Source organism: Oncorhynchus nerka, linkage group LG9b (genome assembly GCF_034236695.1).
Source record: "Oncorhynchus nerka isolate Pitt River linkage group LG9b, Oner_Uvic_2.0, whole genome shotgun sequence".
NCBI classification, from domain to species: Eukaryota; Metazoa; Chordata; class Actinopteri; order Salmoniformes; family Salmonidae; genus Oncorhynchus; species Oncorhynchus nerka.
This window is the reverse complement of record NC_088424.1, coordinates 38,851,957-38,875,701: the sequence shown is the minus strand read 5'-3', so window position 1 is coordinate 38,875,701 and position 23,745 is coordinate 38,851,957. Positions and strand designations below refer to the sequence as shown.

Below are 23,745 nucleotides of genomic sequence, written 5' to 3'. Positions count from 1 at the left end.
ATCTGTCAATCTTTGATTTATTCCGACTACTCTTCCTCCATTTGAAAACATCGACCCCTTCCAAAAGGACAACGACCCTAAGCACACAGCCAAGACAACGCAGGAGTGGCTTTGGGACAAGTCTCTGAATGTCCTTGAGTGGCCAAGCCAGAACCCGCACTTTAACCCAATCGAACATCTCTGGAGAGACCTGAAAACGGCTTTTAACATGATGTCTGGGCCCTTATTACACAGGAGGTAGGGTTGCTGGTTCATTCCCCCTTAATCACTGCAGTATTCTCTGACCATCCAGTCATGCAAGTCCCTTCTCCCACATATTCTAAAGGTGGGTTGAAAGACAGTTCTTCACTGCATGTATCCGTTCCTCCCCTCCTTGCTATAATATATGGGCCTTTTCACGCTGCAAAAATCAGCATCACATTTACAATCTATTGTAGCAGCTCTGTGTTCCAGGAACGCTCCCTCCCTGCCAGTGATAGTATATAGCCACGGTAGCCAGCCATCTGTCCTCTGGTACTTTGTAAGCATCTCACCCAGAGGCAGGACTGCCAGACTGGCGGTGACGAGCAGCCCTGAGCCCTTTCTCAACCCCCACTGTGTTGAGTACTACTGACAGCAGTTATGTAACAGCTCTCTGAGTCAGCATGGATTCACTGTTTAAATATCACTAGCTGCTTTTGAAGCATCCATCCATCAATATTCCCATCCCATGGGACTGAATTAAGTACTAGGATATCTATTGTATCGAAAACAAGAAACACGTTTTCACCATGACAACATACATACTACATTTGGGTTTTGTAGCTGCCAGGAAGGAAAAGTAGGCCACAGTTTAGCAGGGGATAGGGAAAAAAATCTAAATCTATTGAGCAAGAGCTGTTGTTTCTTAAATAAATTGTATTGTTTTATTACTTTACAGAACAACACAGCATGTGTGTTTGTTACTTCTATACTGTATCCCAATTCACAATCTTCCAACATTTAGGACATTGAACAATGTGGGACCTGCACTTGCAACATCAGTCTATAGAAATAACGGTAAAAACAACAAGCAGAGTAGGATATCAACATAATAAAGGTACAAACAGTACGATAAGGGTATGAATTGGACAAACAAGAAAGTCATAAAAGTTTAACATCCTGAGTCCTGGACTTCCTGACGGGCCGCCACCAGGTGGTGAAGGTAGGAAACAAAATCTCCACCCTGCTGATCCTCAACACTGGGGCCCCACAAGGGTGCGTTCTCAGCCCTCTCCTGTACTCCCTGTTCACCCATAACTGCGTGGACATGCAAGCTTCCAACTCAAATATTCAAGTTTGCAGACAACACTACAGTTGTAGGCCTGATTACCAACAACGACGAGACGGTCTACAGGGAGGTGAGGTCAGGAGGCTGAAGAAATTAGTCTTGTCACCTAAAACACTCACACATTTTTACAGATACACAATCGAGAGCATCCTGTCTGGCTGTATCACGGCCTGGTACGGTAACTGCACCGCCCTCAACTGCAAGGCTCTCCAGAGGGTAACACAGTCTGCACAACGCATCACCGGGGGCAAACGACCTGCCCTCCAGGACACCTACAGCGCCCAATGTCACAGGAAGGCCATAAAGATCAAGGACAACAACCACCCGATCCACTGCCTGTTCACTCCACTACTATCCAGAAGACGAGGTCAGTACAGGTGGATCAAAGCTGGGACCGAGAGACTGAAAAACAGCTTCTATCTCAAGGCCATCATACTGTTAAACAGCCATCACTAACATAGACATACAGTGGGGCAAAAAAGTATTTAGTCAGCCACTGTATATATATGTACCTATTCTTATTCATCCCTTTACATTTGTGTGTATAATGTAGTTGTGAATTTGTTAGATTACTTGTCAGATATTACTACATTGTCAGAACGAGCAGCACAAGCATTTCGCTACACTCGCATTAACATCTAACCATGTGTATGTGACCATTAACATCTGCTAACCATGTGTATGTGACCAATAACATTTGATTTGAAGAGCATTCTTTCTCTAATTTATTCATACCAGTAAAAACCGACAAATGCAAGAGTATTAACATACACAATCACAAGAACTAGTCTGAATGTGAAGTTGAATGATGTAACACTTACATCATGGATATAACAAACTCCACAAACAGTATTTCAACAAAGCACTGAACAAGACAAACGTTTATAGAAATGTCATGTTTGGCCTTGCAGATAGTTGATGGTTTGGCAGGACTCTTAACATCTTGGTTTGATCGCTGTACTTGACTGACTCCATCTTCTCTTGAGTGAAGCTGTACTTGCCCCACTTTCCAAACGTCAACCATGTTTACTGTCCCTAAATCAGTTTTCCCTCCTACTTACTAGTAGTTGTTGCTAGGAGTGCCTGTTTTTGTATGAAAATAAGCTTTCTGAAAAGATTAACGTTTTCTGACCAAGGAGACTTCTCTCCCAATACAGTTTTGTATATCAAAGCAACACAGTGTGAACTGAACTGTCCGTTTTGGGATCATAGAGCATAGTACATTTACTGTATAACCATTTTTCCTGAGGATTTGAAACCTTAACCCTAATCTATAGCTTCAAGGACATCTTCTTCACCTCCATCTGATGTTGACACTCCTCCTCCCTTTGCTTTTTCCTCCTTTCATTACTTCATCGTAAGGAGCCAAGAGGCAACCCCATCTGGCACTTATATAATTTCTCTGCTCATAGAATCTTAATAATGTTCTTGAGCTAATGATGTGCTTGCCACTCGGGCCTCCATGTATAGCTAAACAGATATGCCAGTTCATCTTTGTTCATTTGACAGAATAGGGCACCTGTAGGTCGGTGACGTCAGGCAAGCTGTCTGTGTATAGTTCTTTAGTCAGTTTTAAGGTCCTTGTGGAAAATGAAACCAGCTCATTGCCACACTTTGTCAGTTAAAACACCTGTGTGTGTGAAATACTACACATTTTACACAGTGAACATATCAAGCAGCAACATACCAAACAATAAAACAGTAAATGACAAAATACCTCCCAGAGTAACCTAGAACCATTTGGAAGGACTAAAAAAACATTTAAAAAAACAACAAGCCCTTTTTGTTGTAAGAGCTGAGCATTCTCCTACTTGTATAACAAGAAGTCTTCATTGAACAGAAGTACTGCAGCATTGAAAGTCTAGCCTCTCTGGGTAGAGAACATTATACCACTCTGCACAGTTAATTCCAACAGTACTCAATATATACATTGCATTCGGAAAGTATTCAGACCCCTTCCCTTTTTCCACATTTTGTTACGTTGCAGCCTTATTCTAAAATTGTTTTGTTTTTTCATGATTTGGAAAGGCACACACCTGTCTATATAAGGTTCCACAGTTGACAGTGCACGTCAGAGCAAAAACCAAGCCATGAGGTCGAAGGAATTGTCCGTAGAGCTCGAAAACAGGATTGTGTTGAGGCACAGATCTGGGGAAAGGTACCAAAATATTTCTGCAGCATTGAAGGTCCCCAAGAACACAGTGGCCTCCTTCATTATTAAATGGAAGAATATTGGAACCACCAAGACTCTTCCTAGAGCTGGCCACTTCGGGGGAGAAGGGTTGGGAGAAGGGTCGGGGGAGGTTTGGGAGGTGAACAAGAACCCAAAGGTCACTCTGAAAGAGCTCCAGTTCCTCTGTGGAGATGGGAGAAACTTCCAGAAGGACAACCATCTCTGCAGCACTCAACCAATCAGGCTTTTATGGTAGAGTGGCCAGATGGAAGCCACTCCTCAGTAAAAGGCACATGTCTACCCACTTGGAGTTTGCCTGACGCATGTTGGTGGCAGCATCATGCTGTGGGGATGTTTTTCAGTGGCAGGGACTGGGAGACTAGTCAGGATCGAAGAAAAGATTAACGGAGAAAAGTACAGAGAGATCCTTGATGAAAACCTGCTCCAAAGCGCTTAGGACCTCAGACTGGGGCGAAGGTTCACCTTCCAAAAGGACAGCGACCCAAAGCACACAGCCAAGAAAATGCAGGAGTGGCTTTAGGACAAGTATCTGAATGTCCTTGAGTGGCCCAGCCAGAACCCACACTTTAACCCGATCGAACATCTCTGGAGAGACCTGAAAATAGCTGTGCAGCGATGCTCCCCATCCATCCTGAAAGAGCTTGAGAGGATCTGCAGAGAAGAATGGGAGAAACTCCCCAAATACAGGTGTGCCAAGCTTGTAGTGTCATACCCAAGAAGACTCAGGGCTGTAATCGCTGCCAAATGTGCTTCAACACAGTACTGAGTAAAGGGTCTGAATACTTATGTAAATATGATATTTCCACTTTTAATAAATGTCAAAAAATTGTTTTTGTCTTTATGGGGTTTTGTGTGTAGATTGAATATATATATATATATATATATATATATATATATTATATAATCCATTTTAGAATAAGACTGTAACAAAATGTGGAAAGAATCAAGGGGTCTCAATACTTTCTGACTGCACAGTGTGTGTATATATATCAATATATCCTCTTTCTTCTGAAAGTTATTGAACAAGTTGTAATCATGAACTTCAGGTCACCTCCTGGCTTCAACACTAGGGGAGCAGGCTTACACAGGTTCCACACCTCAGACCTGGACTCCCATTGGAACAAAATGTTTGTCCTGCATAGAGGTGAGAACTATTTCCCTCTGTCAGACTCTGTGGTGTTCTGGCACCTTATGAGACACATCCACTCCCAGAGGGCTAGCGTCTGATCACCACCTGCTCGTAGGGCCCCGCGCCAACCCTGAAAGAGAACGTCACACACGTTATTATCCAACCAGCAACAACTCACACCAAACAAGTGAAAGGGTGTTACTGAAAAACACTTCACAACAAACAATCACATTCTATTAATCATATATTCTATCGATTGGCCCTTGTGCATTAAAGGGACAGTGCAAGATTTTGACAATTAAGTATTTTATCTACTTAATGGATACATGTTTTTTGTCTGTGTCCAGTATGAAGGAAGTTAGAGGTAGATAGTTAATTGACAAAATTGTGCCCTATCCCTTTAAATGTTATCTGTTATCCGTGATTCAGTGACAGTGATTGTTGCTAGGAGTGCCTGTGTGTCCCTTTGTAGTCATTCAATCTCTATGGTGTCACCCACTTTCTGATGCATTAGGTAATAATGTCACCCACCTGGTGTGTTGGCTTCCCAGCGCTGTGCTTCCACCAGGACCAACAAACAGCCTGAGCCCCTCCTCTGTAACGCACAAACAAGAAACTGTCAATCAAGGCAAGGTTGCCACGCTGCCAAAATGGCCTGTGGTTATTTGCTTAGCCATCTAAAAATAAGTGGTTATTGACAAACATTCTTTAGTTTGAGAGAGAAAGGGAGTAGAGGGGCTTTACCGTGAGAGAGACAGGGAGTGGAGGGGCTTTACTGTGAGTGAGACAGGGAGTGGAGGGGCTTTACCGTGAGAGAGACAGGGAGTGGAGGGGCTTTACTGTGAGTGAGACGGAGTGGAGGGGCTTTACTGTGAATGAGACAGGGAGTGGAGGGGCTTTACCGTGAGTGAGACAGGGAGTGGAGGGGCTTTACCGTGAGAGAGACAGGGAGTGGAGGGGCTTTGACGTGAGAGAGACAGGGAGTGGAGGGGCTTTACCGTGAGAGAGACAGGGAGTGGAGGGGCTTTACCGTGAGAGAGACAGGGAGTGGAGGCGCTTTACCGTGAGAGAGACAGGGAGTGGATGGGCTTTACCGTGAGAGAGACAGGGAGTGGAGGGGCTTTACCGTGAGAGAGACAGGGAGTGGAGGGGCTTTACTGTGAGAGAGACAGGGAGTGGAGGGGCTTTACCGTGAGAGACAGGGAGTGGAGGGGCTTTACCGTGAGAGAGACAGGGAGTGGAGGGGCTTTACCGTGAGAGAGACAGGGAGAGGAGGGGCTTTACAATAGAGAGACAGGGAGTGGAGGGGCTTTACTGTGAGAGAGACAGGGAGTGGAGAGGCTTTACCGTGAGAGAGACAGGGAGTGGAGAGGTTTTACTGTGAGAGAGACAGGGAGTGGAGAGGCTTTACAATAGAGAGACAGTGAGTGGAGAGGCTTTACAATAGAGAGACGGGAAGTGGAGAGGCTTTACAATAGAGAGACAGGGAGTGGAGGGGCTTTACAATAGAGAGACAGGGAGTGGAGGGGATTTACCGTGAGAGAGACAGGGAGTGGAGAGGCTTTACCGTGAGAGAGACAGGGAGTGGAGAGGCTTTACCGTGAGAGAGACAGGGAGTGGAGAGGCTTTACAATAGAGAGACAGGGAGTGGAGAGGCTTTACAATAGAGAGACAGGGAGTGGAGGGGCTTTACAATAGAGAGACAGGGAGTGGAGAGGCTTTACCGTGAGAGAGACCGGGAGTGGAGAGGCTTTACCGTGAGAGAGACAGGGAGTGGAGGGGCTTTACAATAGAGAGACAGGGAGTGGAGAGGCTTTACTGTGAGAGAGACAGGGAGTGGAGGGGCTTTACAGTGAGAGAGACGGAGTGGAGGGGCTTTACAATAGAGAGACAGGGAGTGGAGGGGATTTACAGTGAGAGAGACAGGGAGTGGAGGGGCTTTACTGTGAGAGAGACAGGGAGTGGAGGGGCTTTACAATAGAGAGACAGGGAGTGGAGGGGCTTTACTGTGAGTGAGACAGGGAGTGGAGGGGCTTTACTGTGAGTGAGACAGGGAGTGGAGGGGCTTTACTGTGAGAGACAGGGAGTGGAGAGGCTTTACTGTGAGTGAGACAGGGAGTGGAGGGGCCTTACAATAGAGAGACAGGGAGTGGAGAGGCTTTACTGTGAGAGAGACAGGGAGTGGAGAGGCTTTAAAATAGAGAGACAGGGAGTGGAGAGGCTTTACTGTGAGAGAGACAGGGAGTGGAGGGGCTTTACAATAGAGAGACAGGGAGTGGAGAGGCTTTACTGTGAGAGAGACAGGGAGTGGAGGGGATTTACAGTGAGAGAGACAGGGAGTGGAGGGGCTTTACAATAGAGAGACAGGGAGTGGAGAGGCTTTACTGTGAGAGAGACAGGGAGTGGAGGGGATTTACAGTGAGAGAGACAGGGAGTTAAGGGGCTTTGAAAAAACGAGTCAACTGAAATAGCTAATCAAAAAGTCCATTAGGTACCTTTAGAGTCCATTAGAGTCCTTCCAGACTCATATTAAACATCTCCAATCCAAAATCAAATCTAGAATCGGCTTTCTATTTCGCAACAAAGCCTCCTTCACTCACGCCGCCAAACTTACCCTAGTAAAACTGACTATCCTCCGATCCTCGACTTCGGCGATGTCATCGACAAAATAGCTTCCAACACTCTACTGAGCAAACTGGATGCAGTCTATCACAGTGCCATCTGTTTTGTTACCAAATCACCTTATACCACCCACCACTGCGACCTGTATGCTCTAGTTGGCTGGCCCTCGCTACATATTCGTCGCCAGACCCACTGGCTACAGGTCATCTATAAGTCTAGGTAAAGCTCTGCCTTATCTCAGTTTACTGGTCACGATAACAACACCCACCCGTAGCACACGTTCCACCAGGTATATCTCACTGATCATCCCCAAAGCCAACACCGCCTTTCCTACCAGTTCTCTGCTGCCAGTGACTGGAAAGAATTGCAAAAATCGCTGAAGTTGGAGACTTTTATTTCCCTCACCAACTTTAAACATGAACTATCTGAGCAGCTAACCGATCACTGCAGCTGTACGCAGTCCATCTGTAAATAGCCCACCCAATCTACCTACCTCATCCCCATACTGTTTTTATTTACTTTTCTGCCCTTTTGCACACCAATATCTCTACTTGCATATCATCATCTGCTCATTTATCACTCTAGTGTTAATCTGCTAAATTGTAATTATTCGCTCCTATGGCCTATTTATTGCCTTACTTCCTCATGCCTTTTGAACACACTGTATATAGACTTTCTTTTCTCTAATGTGTCATTGACCTGTTTGTGTTATTGGCTTGTTTATTGTTTATTCCATGTGTAACTCTGTGTTGTTGTCTGTGTCACACTGCTTTGCTTTATCTTGGCCAGGTCGCAGTTGCAAATGAGAACTTGTTCTCAACTAGCCTACCTGGTTAAATAAAGGTGATCTGGCCTACCTGGTTAAATAAAGGTGAAATAAAAATACATTTTTAAAAAGCAGAAGAAAGTAACCATTACTTGTGATGTGTACAGGACAGTAGAGTCTGTCTGATGTGACTGGTTTATGCAGAGCTCTGCCAGGAGTCATCTCTCACATACTAAACTCTCTCTCCACTATGGCCTATATTCCTGCTAGTATCCATGGAAACAGTTTCCTCTACAATAGACTCCACTAAATCTTGGCTGCAGTCTCTGAAGAAAGAGAGCTGGGTAAAGTCTAGTGCTCTGAGCTAGTCTAAGTGACTGAGCTGGGTAAAGTCTAGCCCTCTGAGCTAGTCTAAGTGACTGAGCTGGGTAAAGCCCTCTGAGCTAGTCTAAGTGACTGAGCTGGGTAAAGCCCTCTGAGCTAGTCTAAGTGACTGAGCTGGGTAAAGCCTAGTGCTCTGAGCTAGTCTAAGTGACTGAGCTGGGTAAAGCCCTCTGAGCTAGTCTAAGTGTCTGAGCTGGGTAAAGCCTAGTGCTCTGAGCTAGTCTAAGTGACTGAGCTGGGTAAAGTCTAGCCCTCTGAGCTAGTCTAAGTGACTGAGCTGGGTAAAGCCCTCTGAGCTAGTCTAAGTGTCTGAGCTGGGTAAAGCCTAGTGCTCTGAGCTAGTCTATGTGTCTGAGCTGGGTAAAGCCTAATCCTCTGAGCTAGTCTAAGTGTCTGAGCTGGGTAAAGCCTAGTCCTCTGAGCTAGTCTAAGTGTCTGAGCTGGGTAAAGCCCTCTGAGCTAGTCTAAGTGTCTGAGCTGGGTAAAGCCTAGCCCTCTGAGCTAGTCTAAGTGTCTGAGCTGGGTAAAGTCTAGCTCTGAACATTGAGCTAACATCTAGCATGGTGAGCGTACCCTCAGCGCTAGAGTCCAGCAGGCCGTGGCTGAAGTCCTGGCTCTGGAGGATCTTCTCCACGATGTCGTCAGCGTCGACCCGTGTGGCGTCTACCCTCTTCAGCTGACACTCCACCGAGCTCTGCTTCACTGGATACCTGAGACACACACACACACAACGTATGTACACACACCATGTATATACACACACACATGTATATACACATGTATATACACACACACACCATGTATATACACACACACACCATGTATATACACACACACACCATGTATATACACACACACACACACATGTATATACACACACACACACACACCATGTATATACACACACACACACCATGTATATACACACACACACCATGTATATACACACACACACCATGTATATATACACACACACCATGTATATACACACACACACCATGTATATACACACACACACCATGTATATACACACACACACCATGTATATACACACACACACCATGTGTATATACACACACACCATGTATATACACACACACACCATGTGTATATACACACACACCATGTATATACACACACACACCATGTATATACACACACACACACACAACGTATGTACACACACACACCATGTATATACACACACACACACAACGTATGTACACACACCATGTATGTACACACACACACACACAACGTATGTACACACACACACACACAACGTATGTACACACACACACCATGTATATACACACACACACCATGTATATACACACACACACCATCTATATACACACACATGCACACACACACAAGTGAGAAAGAAAGAAGGGTGGATGGGATGGAACATTGCCAGAGGCACCATAACAGACTACTGTTCTCGTCTGATGATTACATTGTGATACTCCGTTGAAAGGTCAGAGGTGAGTGAGTGAGTGTGTAGATATTACCTGCTGAGTCTCTCTGAGGTGGCAGAGCTCTGTGTGGGGGTGGGGGGGTGTTCAGGTTGAAAGGTCAGAGGTGAGTGAGTGTGTGTGTGTAGATATTACCTGCTGAGTCTCTCTGAAGTGGCAGAGCTCTGTGTGGGGGTGGGGGGGTGTTCAGGTTGAAAGGTCAGAGGTGAGTGAGTGTGTGTGTGTAGATATTACCTGCTGAGTCTCTCTGAGGAGGCAGAGCTCTGTGTGGGGGTGTTCAGGTTGAAAGGTCAGAGGTGAGTGAGTGTGTGTGTGTAGATATTACCTGCTGAGTCTCTCTGAGGAGGCAGAGCTCTGTGTGGGGGTGGGGGAGGGGGGGGGTGTTCAGGTTGAAAGGTCAGAGGTAAGTAAGTGTGTAGATATTACCTGCTGAGTCTCTCTGAGGAGGCAGAGCTCTTTGCGGGGGTGGGGGGGTGTTCAGGCACGGGGGAGCAGGAACAGGTGACAGAGACAGGAGGTGTAGAGCGGGCCTCCCTCTCAGCCCCCCGGTCCACGCTGGGTTCAGGAATACTGCCGATGCCTGTGGAGGCGGAGCCCGCTGAGGGGTTCCTCTTGTGTGTGAGCTCTGATAGGCTGGAGGAACGTGAGTGACCTGAGCTATAGCCTATGGGGAACGAGTAGGCAATGTTACACTCCACATGACAGTGGCAGACACTTAATGGAGACAGATTTCACAACCACAAAGATAACTCTGAGGGCAAGCTATGGCTTTTCAGACATTCATACATACTATTCATAATCTTATTTAATTCATAATAGGTCGTAGCCTTTTGTAATTAATATCTGGTTCAGACGTGGTGTTTAGATACCTGACACTTTGGACTGTTGGCTGGCATAGCTGGATGTTCTAGAGTGGCCAGATGCTCTCGGCTCATCAGGAACAGACACACACTTCCCTGGGGGCTCTGAGCAGGAGGGGATAGCAGCACAACATTGACACAACATCAGCACAACATTAGCACTAATGATTAATGAATAACAGGGTTCAATCCTGCCATACTGCTGTAAATCAATTCAAAAGTGTCCAGAGCTGGCGGGATGTGCGTGTTTGGGTGAGTGTTCCTGGTACGCAGAGGCAGGCTGTGTGTATGGGAAGACAGGGTGTGTGTGTCTGGGAAGACAGGGTGTGTGTGTCTGGGGAGACAGGGTGTGTGTGTCTGGGGAGACAGGGTGTGTGTGTCCGGGAAGACAGGGTGTGTGTGTCTGGGGAGACAGGGTGTGTGATTCTGGGGAGACAGGGTGTGTGTGTCTGGGGAGACAGGGTGTGTGTGTACGGGAAGACAGGGTGTGTGTGTATGGGGAGACAGGGTGTGTGTGTAATGGGGAGACAGGGTGTGTGTGTGGGGAGACAGGGTGTGTGTGTCTGGGGAGACAGGGTGTGTGTGTGTATGGGGAGACAGGGTGTGTGTCTGGGGGAGACAGGTGTGTCTGTGGGGAGACAGGGTGTGGTGTCTGGAGACAGGGTGTGTGTGTCTGGGGAGACAGGGTGTGTGTGTACGGGAAGACAGGGTGTGTGTGTATGGGGAGACAGGGTGTGTGTGTAAATGGGGAGACAGGGTGTGTGTGTATGGGGAGACAGGGTGTGTGTGTCTGGGGAGACAGGGTGTGTGTGTATGGGGAGACAGGGTGTGTGTGTATGGGGAGACAGGGTGTGTGTGTATGGGGAGACAGGGTGTGTGTGTCTGGGGAGACAGGGTGTGTGTGTACGGGAAGACAGGGTGTGTGTGTATGGGGAGACAGGGTGTGTGTGTAATGGGGAGACAGGGTGTGTGTGTATGGGGAGACAGGGTGTGTGTGTCTGGGGAGACAGGGTGTGTGTGTATGGGGAGACAGGGTGTGTGTGTATGGGGAGACAGGGTGTGTGTGTAATGGGGAGACAGGGTGTGTGTGTATGGGGAGACAGGGTGTGTGTGTCTGGGGAGACAGGGTGTGTGTGTCTGGGGAGACAGGGTGTGTGTGTATGGGGAGACAGGGTGTGTGTGTATGGGGAGACAGGGTGTGTGTGTATGGGGAGACAGGGTGTGTGTGTATGGGGAGACAGGGTGTGTGTGTATGGGGAGACAGGGTGTGTGTGTATGGGGTGTATGGGGAGACAGGGTGTGTGTGTATGGGGAGACAGGGTGTGTGTGTATGGGGAGACAGGTTGTGTGTGTATGGGGAGACAGGGTGTGTGTGTATGGGGAGACAGGGTGTGTGTGTATGGGGAGACAGGGTGTGTGTGTATGGGGAGACAGGCAGTGTGTCTGGGAAGACAGGGTGTGTGTGTCTGGGGAGACAGGGTGTGTGTGTCTGGGGAGACAGGGTGTGTGTGTATGGGGAGACAGGGTGTGTGTGTATGGGGAGACAGGGTGTGTGTGTATGGGGAGACAGGGTGTGTGTGTATGGGGAGACAGGGTGTGTGTGTATGGGAAGACAGGGTGTGTGTGTACGGGAAGACAGGGTGTGTGTGTGTACGGGAAGACAGGGTGTGTGTGTACGTGGAGACAGGGTGTGTGTGTACGGGGAGACAGGGTGTGTGTGTACGGGGAGACAGGGTGTGTGTGTCTGGGAAGACAGGGTGTGTGTGTCTGGGAAGACAGGGTGTGTGTGTCTGGGGAGACAGGGTGTGTGTGTATGGGGAGACAGGGTGTGTGTGTCTGGGGAGACAGGGTGTGTGTGTCTGGGGAGACAGGGTGTGTGTGTATGGGGAGACAGGGTGTGTGTGTATGGGGAGACAGGGTGTGTGTGTATGGGGAGACAGGGTGTGTGTGTATGGGGAGACAGGGTGTGTGTGTCTGGGGAGACAGGGTGTGTGTGTATGGGGAGACAGGGTGTGTGTGTATGGGGTGTATGGGGAGACAGGGTGTGTGTGTATGGGGAGACAGGGTGTGTGTGTATGGGGAGACAGGTTGTGTGTGTATGGGGAGACAGGGTGTGTGTGTATGGGGAGACAGGGTGTGTGTGTATGGGGAGACAGGGTGTGTGTGTCTGGGGAGACAGGGTGTGTGTGTACGTGGAGACAGGGTGTGTGTGTCTGGGGAGACAGGGTGTGTGTGTATGGGGAGACAGGGTGTGTGTGTATGGGAAGACAGGGTGTGTGTGTCTGGGGAGACAGGGTGTGTGTGTATGGGAAGACAGGGAGTGTGTGTATGGGGAGACAGGGTGTGTGTGTACGTGGAGACAGGATGTGTGTGTCTGGGGAGACAGGGTGTGTGTGTCTGGGGAGACAGGGTGTGTGTGTCTGGGGAGACACGGTGTGTGTGTACGTGGAGACAGGGTGTGTGTGTCTGGGGAGACAGGGTGTGTGTGTATGGGGAGACAGGGTGTGTGTGTATGGGAAGACAGGGTGTGTGTGTCTGGGGAGACAGGGTGTGTGTGTATGGGAAGACAGGGTGTGTGTGTATGGGGAGACAGGGTGTGTGTGTATGGGGAGACAGGGTGTGTGTGTAAGAGGAGACAGGATGTGTGTGTATGGGGAGACAGGGTGTGTGTGTATGGGGAGACAGGGTGTGTGTGTGGGGAGACAGGGTGTGTGTGTACGGGGAGACAGGGTGTGTGTGTATGGGGAGACAGGATGTGTGTGTATGGGGAGACAGGGTGTGTGTGTATGGGGAGACAGGGTGTGTGTGTATGGGGAGACAGGGTGTGTGTGTATGGGAAGACAGGGTGTGTGTGTATGGGAAGACAGGGTGTGTGTGTATGGGAAGACAGGGTGTGTGTGTACGTGGAGACAGGGTGTGTGTGTACGTGGAGACAGGGTGTGTGTGTACGGGGAGACAGGGTGTGTGTGTATGGGGAGACAGGGTGTGTGTGTCTGGGAAGACATGGTGTGTGTGTCTGGGAAGACAGGGTGTGTGTGTCTGGGGAGACAGGGTGTGTGTGTATGGGGAGACAGGGTGTGTGTGTATGGGGAGACAGGGTGTGTGTGTATGGGGAGACAGGGTGTGTGTGTACGTGGAGACAGGGTGTGTGTGTCTGGGGAGACAGGGTGTGTGTGTCTGGGAAGACAGGGTGTGTGTGTCTGGGGAGACAGGGTGTGTGTGTATGGGGAGACAGGGTGTGTGTGCATGGGGAGACAGGGTGTGTGTGTATGGGGAGACAGGGTGTGTGTGTATGGGGAGACAGGGTGTGTGTGTATGGGAAGACAGGGTGTGTGTGTATGGGAAGACAGGGTGTGTTTATGGGAAGACAGGGTGTGTGTGTACGTGGAGACAGGGTGTGTGTGTACGTGGAGACAGGGTGTGTGTGTACGGGGAGACAGGGTGTGTGTGTATGGGGAGACAGGGTGTGTGTGTATGGGAAGACAGGGTGTGTGTGTCTGGGGAGACAGGGTGTGTGTGTATGGGAAGACAGGGTGTGTGTGTATGGGGAGACAGGGTGTGTGTGTATGGGGAGACAGGGTGTGTGTGTAAGAGGAGACAGGATGTGTGCGTATGGGGAGACAGGGTGTGTGTGTATGGGGAGACAGGGTGTGTGTGTACGGGGAGACAGGGTGTGTGTGTACGGGGAGACAGGGTGTGTGTGTATGGGGAGACAGGATGTGTGTGTATGGGGAGACAGGGTGTGTGTGTATGGGGAGACAGGGTGTGTGTGTATGGGGAGACAGGGTGTGTGTGTATGGGAAGACAGGGTGTGTGTGTATGGGAAGACAGGGTGTGTGTGTATGGGAAGACAGGGTGTGTGTGTCGTGGAGACAGGGTGTGTGTGTACGTGGAGACAGGGTGTGTGTGTACGGGGAGACAGGGTGTGTGTGTATGGGGAGACAGGGTGTGTGTGTCTGGGAAGACAGGGTGTGTGTGTCTGGGAAGACAGGGTGTGTGTGTCTGGGGAGACAGGGTGTGTGTGTATGGGGAGACAGGGTGTGTGTGTATGGGGAGACAGGGTGTGTGTGTCTGGGAAGACAGGGTGTGTGTGTCTGGGGAGACAGGGGTGTGTGTCTGGGGAGACAGGGTGTGTGTGTCTGGGGAGACAGGGTGTGTGTGTATGGGGAGACAGGGTGTGTGTGTCTGGGAAGACAGGGTGTGTGTGTCTGGGGAGACAGGGTGTGTGTGTCTGGGGAGACAGGGTGTGTGTGTATGGGGAGACAGGGTGTGTGTGTGGGAAGACAGGGTGTGTGTGTATGGGAAGACAGGGTGTGTGTGTATGGGAAGACAGGGTGTGTGTGTACGTGGAGACAGGGTGTGTGTGTCTGGGGAGACAGGGTGTGTGTGTACGGGGAGACAGGGTGTGTGTGTATGGGGAGACAGGGTGTGTGTGTAAGAGGAGACAGGAAGTGGTGTGTGTGTGTGTGTTTTCCTGGTACCCAGAGGCGGGGTGTGTGTGTACCTGGTATGGGGAGGCAGGGTGTGGCTGTGTACCTGGTATGGGGAGGCAGGGTGTGGCTGTGTACCTGGTATGGGGAGGCAGGGTGTGGCTGTGTACCTGGTATGGGGAGGCAGGGTGTGGCTGTGTACCTGGTATGGGGAGGCAGGGTGTGGCTGTGTACCTGGTATGGGGAGGCAGGGTGTGGCTGTGTACCTGGTATGGGGAGGCAGGGTGTGGCTGTGTACCTGGTATGGGGAGGCAGGCAGGGTGTGGCTGTGTACCTGGTATGGGGAGGCAGGGTGTGGCTGTGTACCTGGTATGGGGAGGCAGGGTGTGGCTGTGTACCTGGTATGGGGAGGCAGGGTGTGGCTGTGTACCTGGTATGGGGAGGCAGGGTGTGGCTGTGTACCTGGTATGGGGAGGCAAGGTGTGGCTGTGTACCTGGTATGGGGAGGCAGGGTGTATGTGTACCTGGTATGGGGAGGCAGGGTGCGGCTGTGTACCTGGTATGGGGAGGCAGGGTGTGGCTGTGTACCTGGTATGGGGAGGCAGGGTGTGTGTGTGTGTCTGTGTATGTGTGTACCTGGTATGGGGGGTTAGGGTGTGTGTGTGTGTGTGTGTGTGTGTACCTGGTGTGTACCTGGTATGGGGGGAAGGGTGTGTGCTGTGTGTGTGTGTGTGTGTGTGTGTGTGTGTGTGTGTGTGTGTGTGTGTGTGTGTGTGTGTGTGTGTGTACCTGGTATGGGGAGGCAGGGTGTGGCTGTGTACCTGGTATGGGGAGGCAGCGTGTGTGTGTGTACCTGGTATGGGGAGGCAGGGTGTGTGTGTGTGCACCTGGTATGGGGAGGCAGGGTGTGTGTGTGTGTGTACCTGGTATGGGGAGGCAGGGTGTGTGTGTGTGTGTGTGTGTGTGTGTACCTGGTATGGGGAGGCAGGGTGTGTGTGTGTGTACCTGGTATGGGGAGGCAGGGTGTGTGTGTGTACCTGGTATGGGGAGGCAGGGTGTGTGTGTGTACCTGGTATGGGGGGGAAGGGTGTGTGTGTGTGTGTGTGTGTGTGTGTGTGTGTGTGTGTGTGTGTGTGTGTGTGTACCTGGTATGGGGAGGCAGGGTGTGTGTGTGTACCTGGTATGGGGGGGAAGGGTGTGTGTGTGTGTACCTGGTATGGGGAAGTAGGGTGTGTGTGTGTGTGTGTGTGTGTGTACCTGGTATGGGGAGGCAGGGTGTGTGTGTGTGTGTGTGTGAGTGTGTGTGTGTACCTGGTATGGGGAGGCAGGGTGTGTGTGTACCTGGTATGGGGAGGCAGGGTGTGTGGGTGTCCCCTCCCTTCCTGTCTTCGTAGAGACACCCTGCCTCTGCCTGCTGGATACCCAGTTTCATGGCTGTGGACGGTGGCCTAAAGGGGACACAGGGACATTGACATTCACCCTAAACAATTTTACAACCCAAGCCCAACACCCCACACACCGGTTCCAAACCTACTTGCTACCATGTACGGTTGTTGGTTGGTTTGAGGATGTCCATCTGTTTGTTCATACGGTCATTTGAAAGTGACAGGCTAAATGGTATAAACACATCTTATACAACCATCCTGCCTACAACCTTTATGACATAACATGACCCTTCCCTTCCTATAAACAACCTTAGAACTGACTGCACAGTTCTACAGTAGAGGACATTAATCACAGTAGAGGACATTAATCACAGTAGAGGACATTAATCACAGTAGAGGACATTAATCACAGTAGAGGACATTAATCACAATAGAGGACATCAATCACAGTAGAGGACATTAATCACAGTACAGGACATCAATCACAGTAGAGGAAATTAATCACAGTAGAGGACATTAATCACAGTAGAGGACATCAACCGTAGTAGAGGACATCAATCACAGTAGAGGACATTAATCACAGTAGAGGACCTCAATCGCAGTAGAGGACATTAATCACAGTAAAGGACATTAATCACAGTAGAGGACCTCAATCGCAGTAGAGGACATTAATCACAGTAGAGGACATCAATCACAGTAGAGGACATTAATCACAGTAGAGGACATTAATCACAGTAGAGGACATTAATCACAGTAGAGGACATCAATCACAGTAGAGGACATCAATCACAGTAGAGGACATCGATCACAGTAAAGGACATTAATCACAGTAGAGGACCTCAATCGCAGTAGAGGAAATTAATCACAGTAGAGGACATCAATCACAGTAGAGGACATCAATCACAGTAGAGGACATTAATCACAGTAGAGGACATCAATCGCAGTAGAGGACATTAATCACAGTAAAGGACATTAATCACAGTAGAGGACCTCAATCGCAGTAGAGGACATTAATCACAGTAGAGGACATCAATCACAGTAGAGGACATTAATCACAGTAGAGGACATTAATCACAGTAGAGGACATTAATCACAGTAGAGGACATCAATCACAGTAGAGGACATCAATCACAGTAGAGGACATCGATCACAGTAAAGGACATTAATCACAGTAGAGGACCTCAATCGCAGTAGAGGAAATTAATCACAGTAGAGGACATCAATCACAGTAGAGGACATCAATCACAGTAGAGGACATTAATCACAGTAGAGGACATCAATCGCAGTAGAGGACATCGATCACAGTAAAGGACATTAATCACAGTAGAGGACCTCAATCGCAGTAGAGGAAATTAATCACAGTAGAGGAAATTAATCACAGTAGAGGACATCAATCACAGTAGAGGACATCAATCACAGTAGAGGACATTAATCACAGTAGAGGACATCAATCGCAGTAGAGGACATCAATCGCAGTAGAGGACATCAATCACAGTAGAGGACATTAATCACAGTAGAGGACATCAATCACAGTAGAGGACATTAATCACAGTAGAGGACATTAATCACAGTAGAGGACATTAATCACAGTAGAGGACATCAATCGCAGTAGAGGACATTAATCGCAGTAGAGGACATCAATCACAGTAGAGGACATTAATCACAGTAGAGGACATTAATAATACCCTATCAGAAGTTCTGATCTGTAATAAGATCCTAAAAGGTTTTCATAAGCTATATTTCCGGTTAGCTGCTCTTCTGCTCTTTAATAACCCCGCTTTTACAACACAGGAACCACCACGTCTCTCACTTCTTTTACAACACAGGAAACCACCACGTCTCTCACTTCTTTTACAACACAGGAAACCACCACGTCTCTCACTTCTTTTACAACACAGGAAACCACCACGTCTCTCACTTCTTTTACAACACAGGAAACCACCACGTCTCTCACTTCTTTTACAACACAGGAAACCACCACATCTCTCACTTCTTTTACAACACAGGAAACCACCACGTCTCTCACTTCTTTTACAACACAGGAAACCACCACGTCTCTCACTTCTTTTACAACACAGGAAACCACCACGTCTCTCACTTCTTTTACAACACAGGAAACCACCACGTCTCTAACTTCTTTTACAACACAGGAAACCACCACGTCTCTCACTTCTTTTACAACACAGGAAACCAGCACGTCTCTCACTTCTTTTACAACACAGGAAACCACCACGTCTCTCACTTCTTTTACAACACAGGAACCACCACGTCTCTCACTTCTTTTACAACACAGGAAACCACCACGTCTCTCGCTTCTTTTACAACACAGGAAACCACCACGTCTCTCACTTCTTTTATTTTTCTGGTGAACGAGGCTAATTCATGAGGGGAGAGGGGGTGGACTAAAATGATGTAGAAGAGGCAAAGTGAGATATAGAGGGATAGAAAATGTGAAAGTGAGGAAGAAGTAGAAACAGAGAGAGATGGGTGGAGAGAAAGTTAAACAGAGATACAGAGAGGGAGGAGAGAAAGTTAAACAGAGATACAGAGAGGGGGGAGAAAGTTAAACAGAGATACAGAGAGGGGGAGAGAAAGTTAAACAGAGATACAGAGAGGGGGAGAAAGTTAAACAGAGATACAGAGGGGGGAGAGAAAATTAAACAGAGATACAGAGAGGGGGGAGAGGAAGTTAAACAGAGATACAGAGAGGGGGAGAAAGTTAAACAGAGATACAGAGAGGGGGAGAGGAAGTTAAACAGAGATACAGAGAGGGGGAGAAAGTTAAACAGAGATACAGAGAGGGGGAGAGAAAGTTAAACAGAGATACAGAGGGGGGGAGAAAGTTAAACAGAGATACAGAGAGGGGAGAGAGAAAGTTAAACAGAGATACAGAGAGGGGAGAAAGTTAAACAGAGATACAGAGAGGGGGAGAGAAAGTTAAACAGAGATACAGAGAGGGGGGAGAAAGTTAAACAGAGATACAGAGAGGGGGAGAAAGTTAAACAGAGATACAGAGAGGGGATACAGAGGGGGGAGTTAAACAGAGATACAGAGGGGGGAGAGAAAGTTAAACAGAGATACAGAGAGGGGAGAAAGTTAAACAGAGATACAGAGAGGGGGAGAGTTAAACAGAGATACAGAGAGGGGGAGAGAAAGTTAAACAGAGATACAGAGAGGGGGAGAAAGTTAAACAGAGATACAGAGAGGGGGGAGAAAGTTAAACAGAGATACAGAGAGGGGGAGAAAGTTAAACAGAGATACAGAGAGGGGAGAGAGGAGATACAGAAAGAAAGTTAAACAGAGATACAGAGAGGGGAGAGAAAGTTAAACAGAGATACAGAGAGGGGGAGAAAGTTAAACAGAGATACAGAGGGGGAGAAAGTTAAACAGAGATACAGAGAGGGGGAGAGAAAGTTAAACAGAGATACAGAGAGGGGAGAAAGTTAAACAGAGATACAGAGAGGGGGAGAAAGTTAAACAGAGATACAGAGAGGGGAGAGAAAGTTAAACAGAGATACAGAGAGGAGATACAGAGAGGGGGAGAAAGTTAAACAGAGATACAGAGAGGGGGAGAAAGTTAAACAGAGATACAGAGAGGGGGAGAGAAAGTTAAACAGAGATACAGAGAGGGGGAGAGAAAGTTAAACAGAGATACAGAGAGGGGATACAGAGAGGGGGGAAAAGTTAAACAGAGATACAGAGAGGGGGAGAAAGTTAAACAGAGATACAGAGGGGGGGAGAGGAAGTTAAACAGAGATACAGAGAGGGGGAGAAAGTTAAACAGAGATACAGAGAGGGGGAGAAAGTTAAACAGAGATACAGAGAGGGGAGAAAGTTAAACAGAGATACAGAGAGGGGGAGAGAAAGTTAAACAGAGATACAGAGAGGGGGAGAGAAAGTTAAACAGAGATACAGAGAGGGGGGAGAAAGTTAAACAGAGATACAGAGAGGGGGAGAAAAACAGAGATAAACAGGGGAGAGATAAACAGAGATACAGAGGGGAGAAAGTTAAACAGAGATACAGAGGGGGGAGAAAGTTAAACAGAGATACAGAGAGGGGGAGAAAGTTAAACAGAGATACAGAGAGGGGGAGAAAGTTAAACAGAGATACAGAGAGGGGATACAGAGAGAAAGTTAAACAGAGATACAGAGAGGGGGAGAAAGTTAAACAGAGATACAGAGAGGGGAGAGAAAGTTAAACAGAGATACAGAGAGGGGGGAGAAAGTTAAACAGAGATACAGAGAGGGAGAGAAAGTTAAACAGAGATACAGAGAGGGGGAGAAACAGTTAAACAGAAAGATACAGAGAGGGGGAGAGAAGTTAAACAGAGATACAGAGAGGGGGAGAAAGTTAAACAGAGATACAGAGAGGGGGAGAGAGAAAGTTAAACAGAGATACAGAGAGGGGGAGAGAAAGTTAAACAGAGATACAGAGGGGGGAGAAAGTTAAACAGAGATACAGAGAGGGGAGGGGGGAAAAGTTAAACAGAGATACAGAGAGGGGAGAGAAAGTTAAACAGAGATACAGAGAGGGGAGAGAAAGTTAAACAGAGATACAGAGAGGGGGAGAAAGTTAAACAGAGATACAGAGAGGGGGAGAAAGTTAAACAGAGATACAGAGAGGGGAGAAAGTTAAACAGAGATACAGAGAGGGGGAGAAAGTTAAACAGAGATACAGAGAGGGGAGAGAAAGTTAAACAGAGATACAGAGAGGGGAGAGAAAGTTAAACAGAGATACAGAGGGGGGAGAAAGTTAAACAGAGATACAGAGAGGGGGAGAAAGTTAAACAGAGATACAGAGAGGGGAGAAAGTTAAACAGAGATACAGAGAGGGGGAGAAAGTTAAACAGAGATACAGAGAGGGGAGAGAAGTTAAACAGAGATACAGAGAGGGGAGAAAGTTAAACAGAGATACAGAGAGGGGGAGAAAGTTAAACAGAGATACAGAGAGGGGGAGAGAAAGTTAAACAGAGATACAGAGAGGGGAGAGAAAGTTAAACAGAGATACAGAGGGGGGAGAGAAAGTTAAACAGAGATACAGAGAGGGGGAGAAAAGTTAAACAGAGATACAGAGAGGGGGAGAAAGTTAAACAGAGATACAGAGAGGGGGAGAAAGTTAAACAGAGATACAGAGAGGGGGGGAGAAAGTTAAACAGAGATACAGAGAGGGGGAGAAAGTTAAACAGAGATACAGAGAGGGGAGAAAGTTAAACAGAGATACAGAGAGAGGGTTAAACAGAGATACAGAGGGGGAGAAAGTTAAACAGAGATACAGAGAGGGGGAGAGAAAGTTAAACAGAGATACAGAGGGGGGAGAGAAAGTTAAACAGAGATACAGAGAGGGGGGAGAAATGTTAAACAGAGATACAGAGGGGGGAGAAAGTTAAACAGAGATACAGAGAGGGGGAGAAAAGTTAAACAGAGATACAGAGAGGGGGAGAAAGTTAAACAGAGATACAGAGAGGGGAGAAAGTTAAACAGAGATACAGAGAGGGGGGAGAAAGTTAAACAGAGATACAGAGAGGGGAGAAAAGTTAAACAGAGATACAGAGAGGGGGGAAAGTTAAACAGAGATACAGAGAGGGAGATACAGAGAAAGTTAAACAGAGATACAGAGAGGGGGGGAGAAAGAAACAGTTAAACAGAGATACAGAGAGGGGGAGAAAGTTAAACAGAGATACAGAGAGGGGAGAGAAAGTTAAACAGAGATACAGAGAGGGGGAGAGAAAGTTAAACAGAGATACAGAGAGGGGGAGAAAGTTAAACAGAGATACAGAGAGGGGGGAGAAAGAGATAAGAGGGGGAGAGAAAGTTAAAGAGAGATAAGAGGGGGGAGAAAGTTAAACAGAGATACAGAGAGGGGAGAGAAAGTTAAACAGAGATACAGAGAGGGGAGAGAAAGTTAAACAGAGATACAGAGAGGGGGAGAAAAGTTAAACAGAGATACAGAGAGGGGGAGAAAGTTAAACAGAGATACAGAGAGGGGAGAGAAAGTTAAACAGAGATACAGAGAGGGGAGAGAAAGTTAAACAGAGATACAGAGAGGGGAGAAAGTTAAACAGAGATACAGAGAGGGGGAGAAAGTTAAACAGAGATACAGAGAGGGGATACAGAGAGAAAGTTAAACAGAGATACAGAGGGGAGAAAGTTAAACAGAGATACAGAGAGGGGGAGAAAGTTAAACAGAGATACAGAGAGGGGAGAGAAAGGAGATAAGAGGGGGGAGAAAGTTAAACAGAGATACAGAGAGGGGGAGAAAGTTAAACAGAGATACAGAGAGGGGGAGAGAAAGTTAAACAGAGATACAGAACAGGGGGAGAGAGGGGGGGAGAAAAACAGAGATACAGAGAGGGGGAGAAAGTTAAACAGAGATACAGAGAGGGAGAGAAAGTTAAACAGAGATACAGAGAGGGGAGAGAAAAGTTAAACAGAGATACAGAGAGGGGGGAGAAAAGTTAAACAGAGATACAGAGAGGGGGAGAAAGTTAAACAGAGATACAGAGAGGGGGAGAAAGAGATACAACAGAGATACAGAGAGGGGGAGAAAGTTAAACAGAGATACAGAGAGGGGGAGAAAGTTAAACAGAGATACAGAGAGGGGGAGAGAAAGTTAAACAGAGATACAGAGAGGGGGAGAGAAAAAACAGAGATACAGAGAGGGGGAGAAAGTTAAACAGAGATACAGAGAGGGGGAGAAAAGTTAAACAGAGATACAGAGAGGGAGAGAAAGTTAAACAGAGATACAGAGAGGGGGAGAAAGTTAAACAGAGATACAGAGAGGGGAGAAAGTTAAACAGAGATACAGAGAGGGGTTAAACAGAGATACAGAGAAAGTTAAACAGAGATACAGAGAGGGGGAGAGAAAGTTAAACAGAGATACAGAGAGGGGGGAGAAAGTTAAACAGAGATACAGAGAGGGAGAAAGAGATACAGTTAAACAGAGATACAGAGAGGGGGAGAGAAAGTTAAACAGAGATACAGAGAGGGGGAGAAAGTTAAACAGAGATACAGAGAGGGGGAGAAAGTTAAACAGAGATACAGAGAGGGGAGAAAGTTAAACAGAGATACAGAGAGGGGGAGAGAAAGTTAAACAGAGATACAGAGAGGGGAGAGAAAGTTAAACAGAGATACAGAGAGGGGGAGAAAAGTTAAACAGAGATACAGAGAGGGGGAGAAAGTTAAACAGAGATA

General features: G+C 47.7%; 1 protein-coding gene across 1 annotated transcript in view; it reads right to left on the bottom strand.

Moving 5' to 3' along the window:
* Positions 1-2,021: 2,021 nt before the first annotated feature.
* The window catches only part of LOC115120141 (EEIG family member 2-like), a 49,119-nt gene continuing 27,395 nt past the window's right edge, over positions 2,022-23,745 (bottom strand). The window contains exons 6-11 of the mRNA XM_065013674.1: positions 16,511-16,617; positions 10,749-10,844; positions 10,306-10,543; positions 8,978-9,114; positions 5,164-5,227; positions 2,022-4,762 (exon numbers count right to left, since the gene is read on the bottom strand). Coding sequence (XP_064869746.1) covers positions 4,720-4,762; positions 5,164-5,227; positions 8,978-9,114; positions 10,306-10,543; positions 10,749-10,844; positions 16,511-16,617 — 685 coding nt within the window. The 3' untranslated portion in view covers positions 2,022-4,719. The remainder of the gene's footprint in view (positions 4,763-5,163; positions 5,228-8,977; positions 9,115-10,305; positions 10,544-10,748; positions 10,845-16,510; positions 16,618-23,745) is intronic.